Raw genomic sequence first — 13,240 nt, forward strand, 5'->3', positions numbered from 1 at the left:
TTTTTCTACCTAAACTACCCCCCGAAAAATAGAGAGCACAAAATGTTCAAAAATACTTTGTAATTTCAGGTAACTGAAATGTGAAAATCTGCTGGCACTTAAAGGGTTAACTTATCTGTCCAGCTCCCTTTATAAACAGATTAATGTGTTCAGAGTTCCCTATCTACTTACATATAAATGAACATCTCCCAAAATAGTTTTTTGGCTGGGGGGTGGTTATTGACCCCCATTTGAAAGCTGCAAAGAGTTAGAAGAAGAAGGCAGATCGTTCAAGAACTATAAATAATAAAGACCAATTGAAAAGTTGATTAGAATTGGTCTTTCTATAACATACTTAAAGGTAAACCACCCCTTTAATGCCCATGCGTTCCTGGTCTGCGGATTGTGGGTTACGTTTTTTATATACTAAGTGCATTTGTGAAAACACTGGCTTTAGATCTTCTAAACTGCTGCAAACTTGAACAAAATTACTGCACTAATAGTCTGTATAGAACAGTGATCCCCAACCAGTGGCTCATGAGCAACATGTTGCTCTCGTTCCCCCAAACCAGGTAGATATTTTTTAATTCCTGACTTGGTGGCAAGTTTGGTTGAATAAAAACCAAGATTTGCTACCAAATAAAGCCTCCTGTAAGCTGATAGTGTGCATAGAGGCTACCTAATAGCTAATCTTAGCCCTTATTTGGCACCTCCATTAACCTTTATGATGCTTGTGTTGCTTTCCAAGTCTTTTTACATTTGACTGTGGCTCATGAGTAAGAAAGGTTGGGGGACCCTTGGTATAGAGTACACCTTTCCTTGGACACCATGTTGTATGCAGGCTTACCTTTTCCTTTAAACGTAAAAAATACTTATTTCTTTGTATACCTGCAGGCTTCTTTCCTGGCAGTTCTCAAGGATGTGATGCATTTCTTAGGCATAAAATGACTTTGATTTCTCCATCTATCTTGAAGAAATATGGTATTCCATTTGACCGGGTAAGTTTTAACTCATTGGGCTAGAATTAATTCATACAAATATTTATATTATTCTTCACTACAATTTTTTTTTAAAGAGCCTTTGGTTTATCATTATTTTGTGTTCAACTTTGTGTGGAAATAAGTCTTTTTTTGTTGCTTTAAGATTACGCAGGAGGCTGGTGAGTTCATGATCACATTTCCTTATGGATACCATGCAGGATTCAACCATGGATTCAATTGTGCTGAGTCCACAAATTTTGCCACTTTGCGCTGGATTAATTATGGGAAAATGGCTACCCAGGTATAGTAAAATGTCATAGCATTTTTAACAAATATAACATATATGACAGATAATCAAGATCACTCAAATTAATTTAGCAAAGCAGAAAAAAAGTTATGAGAAGTCTTAGATGAAGCTGAAGAGCAATTCAGTAAAAAACTGAAGTTAAAAAGCTTCTAACAGGCATTTCAAATGACCTAAGTGCCATGGCACATATAGCCATTTGTCACCAGCAGAAAATCATTGTTCCTATGGGAGATAAATTGATGGTAAATACTACACTTTACATGTAGTAATCCTGGCAAACTTTGCATTTAGTGATTCTGGCTAACCATAGAAAAATATGTAAGAGTGCCATATTCTTGCATTTACCAAGGATCCCACATGTATGTATGCATATCTTTTTATTTATAAAGCACTACTTATGTACGCAGCACTGTGCAATAGAATAGATTAATACAACAGGGGGTTATTAAAATTATAGATAAATACGAAGTACAGCAATAAATACAAGGTACAGTTGCAATAAGTTAAGATTTAAAGAGAGAAGAGGATAGAGGTCCCTGTCCCATAGAGCTTACAATCTAAATCGGAGGGTAAATTATAGACACAGATAGGAAAGTGCTGTAGGTTACAGTGGTTGATATGCAATATAAGTGCTTGTATATCCATGTAAAGTGTTTAACACGCTACAGTTCTAATGGATCCAGATGACAAAGTTTCTTCTGAAGATTTGTCATTTTCAGGTAGTGCAGATTTCCTGTGGATAACAAATCTCCTTGTGTCATTGTATCTCCATTGTGCCTTGTATCTCATTGTATTTTGTAGGCTTCCTTTATCATTCTTCCTTTTGATCACTATAGGTGATAACACTTTATAAAAGAAGCACATTTTGTTTTCAAACACCTCACTGGATAAGGCAGATGGTACACGGGGAGATTAGATCTCCCCACTGGCAGTTTACCTCCCTGAAATGCTTATCCACCGTTGATCACTGGTAGCAAAACATGTGCTGCTGTTCGGCTCAGACTTGAAAATGAAGTGCCACGTATGTTTTCGCACCAGCAATTTAGGTGGGTAAGAAAAGCATTCGGGGGAAATTTGTCGCCAGTGGTAGCCCAGATTTATCCACGGGCAACAAATATTCCCATGTGCCATCACTGTACTGGCCTAACTGAATGTCCTATTCAATTATCCAGCAAGCTAAACACCCTTGTATAATAACTTCCGCACCACAAGGTGATGAAGAAAGTGTTTACTTATACAAGTGGTGTGAAAACTGTAAATACAAATACGTACAGAAAATACTAATCAGCATTTAAAGAAATGACAGCAGTATTATGAACATGGCTAGCTACTATAAGAAACATCTAACTAGCTTTTTACCAGGATCGGTTAGAAAGTTCTGGATCTTCCTCATAATTCTTATGACTGCCAACCGCAACTCAAACCCCTTTCTGATCAATTACTGATCTGTGTTGTAACACAACTTTGCAAACTTGGGATATTTCATTAATGGCATAATTAAAAGCTGCATTGTGGTGTTCTGTAACTTGTTCCAACAATGTGGCTAAAGCTTATAATTTATGGAAATGTTTACTGTTCCTCCAAATATACATAATATTTTATCTTTATAGAACATGACTAAATTTGGGTTTTTCATTTAATACAGTGAAATTAGCCTTAATCTAACATTAGCAGATTAATATTTGTGCTGGGGACTTTACTTTGTAATAAGTTACAGCAGGGATCCCCAACCAGTGGTTCATGAGCAACATGTTGCTCCCCAACCCCACGGATGTTGCTCCCCAAGGCCTCAAAGTAGGTGCTCATTTTTAAAATTCTGGCTTGAAGGCAAGTTTTGGTTGCATAAAACCCAGTGTAAAGCCAAACAGTGCCTCCTGTAGGCTGTCAGTCCACATATGGGCTACCAGATAGCCAATATTAGCTCTTATTTGCACCCCCAGGACATATTTGCATGCTTGTGTTGCTCTCCAACACTTTTTGCATTTGAATGTGGCTCACAGTTAAAAAAGGTTGGGGATCCCTGGACTTACAGTCAAAAGAAATATTATCACCTTCAGTGAAAGAGACAGTTTTCCCAGACAGATTTCCCTAAACAAAATTCTAAAGGGAGGTGATCACTGCCCACATGGATTGGTGCTAAGGTTCTGACATTTTCTTTAGTAATAGTGAAAGGGGACCTGTCACCCAGACATAAAAAGCTGTATAATAAAAGTTCTTTTCACATGAAACCCAAATTTGTTTCTTTAATAAATGTCTATGCCTGAGGCACAGCAATAACTTTTATTTCTGCCCTGCCTTCATGTCGCTGCACTCCTCACATGACCTCTGACTCCTCACTGTCTATAATTTTGTGCATGGGTATCCCCTTTCTGACATATACAGTACAATAGATTTTGTGATGATGCAAAGCTTGCCCTAATAACAGTTCCCACAAAATGGCGTATGCCTGTAGCTCTAATTGTGGCTTTCAAAAAAATAAAGGAAACAAGATTTTAAAAATGTGTGTAGTGTAAGTAAAGTATATTTTGTTTGATTAACATGATATGATGGCACAGAATTTGCACTTATTTCTTAGGGTGACAGCTTCCCTTTAAGGTTCTAACATTTTTTTCTCTAAAGTCATATTAAACATTTCATGTGTTAAAGTAGCAAGAAAAGGTATAGTACTGGTATGGGATCCATTATCCAGAAACTGATTATCCAGATTTTTTTTTTTTTTTAATGATTTTCTTTTTTTCTGTCATAATAAAACTGTAAAAACACCTTTTGATCCCAACTAAGATATAATTAATCCTTATTGGAGGTTAACCAATCCTATCGGGTTTAAATTATGTTTAAATTATTTTTTAGAATACTTAAGGTATGGAGATCCAAATTACAGAAAGATCCCTTATCTAGAAGCCCTTGGTCCCGAGCATTCTGGATGACAGGTCCCATATCTGTAGTTGATGCATAGGAGAACAGGTCCAGCAATCATAACTATTTATACAAATCTTTCTAAAGGCTATTCGTAAGAATCTATCAAATAGCTTGTCAAGCATTTTAGAATTTTCATGTTCTCTAAACAGGATCATAGGCATTTAGTTTATACAAGCTTCCCAATAGCAAAAATCAGAGGTGGTGGAAAAGCCAGAGTGGTTTTAGATTTTCCAGGGACTTATCTATGCCTATATAGATGTGTGGATGGGGAAGAGGTTTGACATACTCAGGGTTAATAATATAGAATAAAAATGCTCTTATTGGTTGTAAACAGCTCAGTCATATTTTGACTGAATATCTGCAATGCTAGCCTTTCTCTGATTGGTTGGCATGGAAGGAAGTGTAGCTCTAGGCAATTGATGTTATATTGGTGGATGGACCTGTATATTTATGGCACTGGGCCTTGCATGTTTATAGAATGCTATTGCTTTCTTACAGATACATTCAGTCTCCATCTTCCTCTGCATTGTCAGTTATTTCTGGGCACAGAGTGATGACTGGGGGCTGGATTCTAAGCAGAAGCTATGAGAACAGAAAGACTTGGCTACTGGTAGGGTTGCTATCTTTTAAAATATATAATACCGACCTAGACATTGTGGTGGGTCTGTCGGGGATATGAAGGACAGGGCAAAGATTCAAGGGGGTGCAGTAGTTATTCAAGGTAACAGGGCTATAATTAAGGCAGATGAGTCTAGGGGTGCATTGATCCAGAGAAGAGTGGGAATCCCTTCAATGGGAGCAGAATTAGGGTTCCTTTGGGCCTAATTGGTGGACCATGAGTGGAGCAAACGGGAAAGCTGTAACAGAAATGATTTGTTAATGAGAGTCAGGCACCTGCAAATATACCCCATCTGGGGGTAAAAAAAGCTGTATAATAAAAGTTCTTTTCACATGAAATTTACAAATAATGTCCCTACCAGATTGGAAGGTATATCTGCAGGAAATTGGGAGAGAGTGAATTTTCAGTTCAATACGTGGTTTGATAATAGATTGAGTAGCTCTTGTATCCACAATATGAAAAACTTATTTTCTATTTATTTTCAAATTAATTTTTTGCTACAATTCACATAGTTGCACTAAAGCTACTTTCTTGCAGAGCTAGTGTTCAAGAGGTTTGTGATCAGTACCACATTGATCTGTAGGTTCACACAGTTCCTTCATGGGGGCTACCCTGAGCTCAGTTGGTTCTAGCTCTTTCACTGTCTGGTATTCAGTTGCTACACACAATCACTATTCACAATATCAAAAGATATTGTGAACAAAACATTTAAAACAAATACCTATATTATTTGGAAACAGTTTATTCTACTAATGATAAGTTGCCTGCCTGATATCCTACAAATTATGGCAAGGAAATGTCTTATGTTTCAGCTGCTCAAAAGGAACCAATGATAAAGTTCTGTAGAACCTTTTAAATACAGGTGATCCATGTGTCAATCACATGTATTAGCAATGGCTATATTTTCTCTCAGTAAATGGACATTTAGCTATTATGGCATTTTTGGTATACGTGGTATATGTTAAATAAATTGTTATGGAAAGTTAGTATAATAAGTATAATTTCAAAACAGACATTTTTTTCTTTACATGTTGTTGCTCTAATGCATTAAAGGTTAGTGAAATTACGGTCCTGACATTATAACAAAAATATTATATCCTAGGCAAGATCACTATAACAAAAAATATTTTTAGAAATGTAATAGTGTTTGCACTCCTGAAATTTTTTCAGTGGCCAAAGCAACAAACTCCTTAAATGAGTATGATGGTGCAACTAATTATTGTGACCCAATTGCACAAAACAAAGTTCAGTCTTTGCATGAACTTGCCAGTACAGTCACTGCAGTGCTGTAACCCACACCAAAGGTCACAATTTCTGAATAATGGGAAGTGTCAATCAGCCAAGTGTGAGAACTGTGTTTAAAGCATGCACTTTACATAATTCAGCATGTAAAAACATAGATGCAGTCGCCCCTCCATAGCCTTAAATGCTTGGTATGGTAGATCTTGACCACAATAAAAATTTAGGTCTCACCAAGCTTGTGGCCATGTAGCACCAATTTTATTGTCACACACAGCTGCCGTGCTATCCAGTTCAATCTAGGCTTAGACAGCTTTATTGATCTGCACAATGTATTGTTCCTCCACTTTCTGTGTGTCTCTCTGTTCCTTCTGCATTGCCTTCTTCATCCTCTTAAATTGTGGCATGCATAAATGCTTCATTGCTTCTACTCCCATCTCTACAATTTTGTAATGGTTTCATCTCCTTTAAGACACAATAATATTTTTTTTTCTTTGTGCTACAGTGCACATGCCGAAAGGACATGGTGAAGATTTCTATGGATGTATTTGTAAAGTTTCTACAGCCAGATCGCTATGAAGTGTGGAAGCAGGGAAAAGATATTACCATTCTGGACCACTTAAAACCTACTGAGCTCAGTAGTCCAGAACTAGAAGCATGGAGGGAAAGAAGGAACCAGTTAAAGGGCAAAACAGACCACAGGTACTAAACAGAAAAATGAAAAGAGCAATAAGTTCACTTTTAAAGAGATCCTGTTCATAATCCTCATATCACTGCAACATATCAACAACTCTGGACAAGCATAGAACATTATAGAAACACACTGATGATGCTGTTATGTTGGTGGGTCATTTACTAACATGAAAGGTAATTTTCTGGAACCATCCCCCCTACAAAAGGCTGTATGTGTCTCTTCATTTTGATTATGACAAGTGGCAGCATTTAGTAAAAGGTGTTTTGACACCCAAAAATAAAATACCGTATATACTCGAGTATAAGCCGAGGTACCTAATTTTACCTAAGAAAACTGGAACAACTTATTGACTCGAGTATAAGCCTAGGTTGGGAAATGCAACCGCTACTGCCAAGTTTCAATAATCAAATAAATAACATAAATAAATAATAAATAATTTTAGGGAAAGAAAAATGCTACAGCAGCAGACAAAATCAAGTTTGGGAAGGCTAAGGAAGCTGCCATACTAATTATCAAGTACTTGGACCCCAGTGTACAAGTCCCACCACAGTACTACAATAGTAGTTACAAAATAATTCTTGATGCTGGACTTAGTACAAGTTTAATTTTTGTAAATAACAAGTTATTGTACCACTTACTTACTCTGGCTCGTTGTGCAGATAGATGTGCAGATGTAATGCGCTCGTTGCGCGCACCCTGCCTCCCTCCCGTGTGTCCGTGCGTCCGTGCATACCTGGCGACTCTGGCTCATTGTGCAGATCGATCTTCTACATTTGCTATCATAATCACAACATACAGTTTGCTTCTCAGCGTAACCAACTTGCTTTGTGTAATGTTAGTGCTCTGAGCACGCTCGTTTCACGCATCCCCCCTTCCCCTGTGGACGGACGTGTGTCCGTGCGTACCCGCGCACGAGTGCACACACACTCATGTCCGTCCATGGGGGGGGGTTGCGCGCAACGAGGGCGCTCAAAGCGCTAACATTACACAAAGCAAGTTGGTTACGCTGAGATGCAAACTGTATGTTGTGATTATGATAGCGGGCGCGTTACATCTGCAGATCGATCTGCACAATGAGCCAGAGTCACCAGGTATGCACAGACGCACATACACACGGGAGGGAGTCAGGGAGAGTCAGCAAATCCATATACTCGAGTATAAGACGAGGGTTACTTTTTCAGCACATTTTTAGTGCTGAAAAACTCTGCTTGTACTAGATTATATACGGTAGGTTATGTGCTGTAATGGAAGGCATTTTATGTTTAGACTGAGTGTTTAATTGTGGCAGTAAGATATTAACAATGCTAGCAGAAATTCTTTGAGTACCCTTATTCTTGGATGTTGGATTACAATATAGTATTTTGGTATTTGAGCAAGTGTCTGGTTGGAGATTTAGGGTTACGGATGAAGCACTTAGTTGACCTCTTCTTATATACTGTATATACTCGAGTATAAGCAGAGTTTTTCAGCACCAAAAATGTGCTGAAAAAGTGGCCCTCGGCTTATACTCGCGTATATACGGTAGTTGAAATAGTCAGAGAATTCTATGCACCTATCTGATGTTCCCGTGCTCGCTCACCCCCCCCCCCCCATGGGCGTACGCTCCTGCACGCTCGCTCGCACCCCGCCCCCAAGTGGTCGTACGCTCCTGCGCGCTAACTCGCACCCCGACGCCCCCCCCCCGACGTACGTTCCGGCGTGAGCACTCGCTCGCACCCCCCCCCCTGTGTACATTTCGGCGAGAGCACTCGCAGCCACCTCCCCCCCGTTGCCATGCGCTAATGCACGCTAGCTCGCATCCCCCCCCCCACCGCCGTACGTTCCGGCGAGACCACTTGCTCGCACACAACCCCCAATGCCCCCCGTGGCCGTACGTTACAGCGCGAGCACTCGCCCACACATCTTGGACACTTGTGTGCTTGCGTGCCCGACGCCCCTCCGCCCTCACCATTCGCTCCGATACCGACTAAGGTAATGTTTCGTTAATAAATCTGTACAGGGTGTGATCGTGGTATGCTGTAACTCTCACCAAACTCTCAATCAAAATCATGAATGCTGTTGTCTCTTTAGCTACAGTAAAACCTTGACTTAACATTTTCCAGGGAACTGCATCAAAATGGCAAAAACACATACAACACAGAAAAACATAATCTGATTGGTTGGTACTAGAACCCAGAACCCGCCTCCTTACTTTTACCATTTGGTGACTTCCCAGCTGTTATGATGTTCTGCACTGTTCCAAGGGTGCTGCAATGGGGTGTATTATGGTCACTAGAAAATAAGGCAGTCTGACGAAGGAAAATTATGTCTGAATGAATCAGTCAGCATGTGTGTATGTTATTTAGGGCGTATTTGGCCAGTGACGTATGTTCTTTGGCCACAGTGCGAAAAATCGAGTCTTTTAACGTTATCTCAGCAACGTGTCCCTTGTAATAGTGCAAATATCAGGCCAGACTTTTACACTGTATTATATTAAGGCTTGCGAGGTTCCTGTCTGACCTTTAGTGCCTGTGCCAAGTAGGCAAAACCACAACAATACTGTTATTTGTGATTGGAGCGTGCAGCAGTGTTAACCATTTCCTTTAGTGCCGAAATGATAAAAATAGGAAAAACAGAACAAAAATCCTTATGGCGGATGCCGGAGCGTGGTGGGGGGAGGGGGCAGGGTCGAGGTGGTCGACCAGTCTGCTTGGCCCTGTCCCTGGGTGGATGTGTGTGATTCACAAGCAGAACACAGCTGCGTTGTGTATTGAGCTTATCCAATGTAAAATTTGATTATTTAAACTTAGCAGTAGGGGCTGCATCTCCCACCGTAGGCCATTACTCGAGTCAATAAGTTTTTCCAGTTTTCCTTGGCAAAATTAGGTACCTCGGCTTATATTCGGATCGGCTTATACTCGAGTATATACGGTAATTGCCAGTTACTGTATGTAGACATTTTTCTATAGATTTGAAGTTACATTGTACTATCTTATGTATATAAAATACTGTCCAACTATTTTTGAACCCTCAGGAAGTTCTAAACCAGTGCTGTCCAACTTCTGTGGTGCTGAGGGCTGGAATTTCTCTAGCATACATAGTGGAGGGCTGCTAATGGAAGCCAGTTTTGGCCACTCCCACTTTTTAAACCACACCCATGTTATCACAAGGCCATACCCACAATAATGGTGGTAGTGCAGGAAAAAAACAAGTTTGCCATATTAAGACACACCCTTCAATCTATATGCTTCCTCCTCCCCTGTGGATAACACAGCAACCCCCAGCACATAATTACACACCTAAGGGACCATATAATGGCTATTTCCAACTGCTAACAAATTCCCAGAACAAACCCCTGCCAGGTTCACCTCCAACAGGCCACATAGGCAGGCAGAGTATGGCACACACAGACAGCATAGGGCAGGCAGAGTATGGCACACGCAGGCAGCATATGGCAGGCAGATACTGGCACACACAGGCAGCATAGGGCAGGCAGAGTATGGCACACACAGGCAGCATAGGGCAGGCAGAGTATGGCACACACAGGCAGCATAGGGCAGGCAGAGTATGGCACACACAGGCAATACTCTGCCTGCACTATGGTGCCTGTGTGTGCCATAATCTAGTGAGATTATGGCACACACAGGCACCATTGCCTACCCTACCCTGCCTGTGTGTGCCATACTCTGCCTGCCCTTTTGTGAACAGGACAACAATGTGGGTGATTACAGTCTGAGCCTGAGGTATGAACACTGCAGGGGGTGAACAATGCAGAAACTAAAAGATGTGGACAGTACAGGGGATTACATGTTTAAACAATGCAGGGGGATTACATCTTGAATCTGAGGTGTGAACAATGCAGGGGGGCATTTAATCTCAGTACTGATACAATTTAAAATTTACACAAAGTTAAGCCATCAAAGCAGCCAGACAGGGGGGGACCACACAGAGGGGGGTTGCGGGCCGCCAGTTTGACAGCACTGTTCTAAACCAATAGTTGGGGGTGCAGTAAAGCTGTGACCAAAAAATGTATATACACATTACGGCATTGTATTGCAATATATTGAAGTTGGCCAACTACCTAAAAGTCATCCCTGGTGTGGCCAGTCATACATTCTTATCTGATTCATTAAAGGAGAACTTAACCCCCCTGGGTACAAAAGCCCCACTTAACTGCCCTCCATTGCCCCCCTTCCCTCTCCCTCCCTGCACAGTCTATTTCATTAAAAAGTGTATTTGAACAATTGAAATAAAAATGCAGTGCAGCATGGTGGAGATTGCAAGAGCCATCTTTATTTCCTTCAGATCCTCTGTGTCTCTTCGCTGACATAGAGCCTGCATGAGTATGCACAGTTAAAGCTGATTCCGCACCAGCTCCAATTGTGCATGCCACTGCAGGCTCTGTGTTGACAAAGAGACACAAAGGGGTTTGGAAGGAGTAGAGATGGTGAAATAGACTGGGATGGGAGGGGGTGGGGCGATAAAGGGCAGTTAATTGGGGCTTTTGTACCCAGTGGGGGTTAGTTTTCTTTTAAGAATGCGTCTGCTTCATTTTACATTTTTTCACAGGGACTATGTTTTACAACTTACTTTCCATTGTCACAGCTTTTTTTTTTGGCCCACAATGAGTGCCCACAACCTGACTGTAGCTGTAAATGATGGGAGCTACAGCATAAAGGCGGCCATTGCTCCTGTATAAACAGTAGCAAAAAAGGGAAAAGTTGTGCTTACATCAATTATAAGTGCCAACATGTTTAGCAACACTGTATAGAAACTACATTGTTAAGAACCTCATATAGCAAGTATCCTACAATCAGCACTTGTAAACTACCAGTTTTTGGAAAGCATTGCGACTCCATAGTTTGGAGTAGAAAGACATGGGTGCCCGTATTAAATTTACCTGAATGCGTACTTTCCAAGAGTAAATGGTGTTGGGGGGGTCAACATATTTTTTTATGGTTTTACCCCACAAAAAATGAAGTAAAAGTATTGAATTTTCAGTAGCTGAAGTGATCTTCAGGGAAATTTGTATGCACTAACTTCATTTTGGGGTCTCTAAATGCCAGATACTTTGATGCCCATTGTGCATAGGTTTACCAAACTGTTCAGTGGACCCTTGGCTTTCATATTTAGGATAATATTTCTTGGTACCTAATGTTTTGTGGGAGATATGGTGCTTGAAAGTGGAAGAATGTATACCTTTCAAAAATATATGGATTCCTGTGGTAAACCTAATGTTCCAGGATTTTTGGCTTTGAAATCTAAAGTATGCTGTATTCTGCTGTAATGCTTTTAAAATTTGGTAATTAACTGCTGGGAGTTTTTGATTTAAAAAAGTCAGAAATCTCCATAGCACTATACATATAGACACGAGGCTTTCCAAATCAGTTGAATTTGTGTACAGAAAATAAAATATGTTTCTGGTATAAATCCATATATCATGAAAAATATAAATTTTTATTTATTGTTTTTGTATTTAGAATTTTGTTCCAGAAGTGGAAATACACAAAACCCAGTCAGATTTGGAAAGCTCAGGTTCTCCTGAAAAAAATAATATATAGTTTTCCTACCCCTACGGTTTCCTACTGTTGCATAGTATTGCATTGTCAAATGGCAAAACATGTACCCAAAAATTTTCAAAGGGTGACCCTCAATTTACCATCCATTTATCCCAAAATCACATGCCTCCAATCTGAACAATCAGATCTCACTATTTAATATATCATACTTCATTTGTTCTATCTGCCAGCCCCTTCCACATCCCCCCTATTTGTATCAGTCCTGCTCAAGATTTTGGCAAACACTTTAAAAGCAAAATTGGTTCAATATGTCATCTATGCTGACGATATTCAGATCTGTCTCTTCTTTCCTAATCCCCATCCAGAGCTCTTAAAGGAGGAGGAAAGGCAAAGTCACTTGGGGGTGCCAAAATGTTAGGCACCCCCAAGTGACTTTAATCGCTTACCTTGTACCCCGGGCTGGTGCCCCTGTTAGGAAAAAACAGCACCAGCCTGGGGTACCTGTAGCTAGCACTTCCTCCTTCCTATTCGCGCTGCTGTTGATTGTCTGGGACAGGCGCATGCGCAGTAGAGTGAAAAGCCGTCTTCTCTGTTAAAGTTCCACTATTCACTCTACTGCGCATGCGCAAGCAGCGACCCAGGAAGAAGGAAGTGGTCGCTGCTACCCCGGGCTTGTGCTGTTCTCTCTGAACAGGGGCACCAGCCCGGGGTAAAAGGTAGGCTTATTGAAGTCATTTGGGGGTGCCTAACATTTTGGCACCCCCAAGTGACTTTGACTTTCCTTCTCCTTTAACTCTCCTGCCGGTCTGCTTGCTCTATTTGGATGTTTAATTTAAACCTCTCTAAGACAGAATAGGTACTCACCCACCACCAATTTCACTTTCACCCCATCTGTACTAGGCCGCTGGGATACTGGGAAAAAACCTGGTGGGACCCGATCCCTTTTACCGCTCCTCCGGCCGCCGGTTTCCTCCCCTGACACCTTTCACTTAAGCGCATTCATGA

The 13,240-nt window shown here is 40.7% G+C and overlaps 1 protein-coding gene across 6 annotated transcripts in view; it reads left to right on the forward strand.

Annotated features, from left to right (window-relative positions):
• Positions 1 to 13,240, forward strand: part of kdm4b (lysine (K)-specific demethylase 4B) — a 311,868-nt gene that overhangs the window by 123,127 nt on the left and 175,501 nt on the right. For all 6 annotated transcript variants that reach the window (XR_004221360.1, NM_203733.2, XM_018091716.2 and 3 more), the window contains 3 exon segments: positions 874 to 977; positions 1,123 to 1,260; positions 6,549 to 6,745. Coding sequence is in view for 5 of the 6 variants with exons in the window: in NM_203733.2 (NP_989064.2) it covers positions 874 to 977; positions 1,123 to 1,260; positions 6,549 to 6,745 (439 nt within the window). In the remaining variant the exon portion in view is untranslated.

Source organism: Xenopus tropicalis, chromosome 1 (genome assembly GCF_000004195.4).
Source record: "Xenopus tropicalis strain Nigerian chromosome 1, UCB_Xtro_10.0, whole genome shotgun sequence".
Taxonomy (NCBI): Eukaryota; Metazoa; Chordata; class Amphibia; order Anura; family Pipidae; genus Xenopus; species Xenopus tropicalis.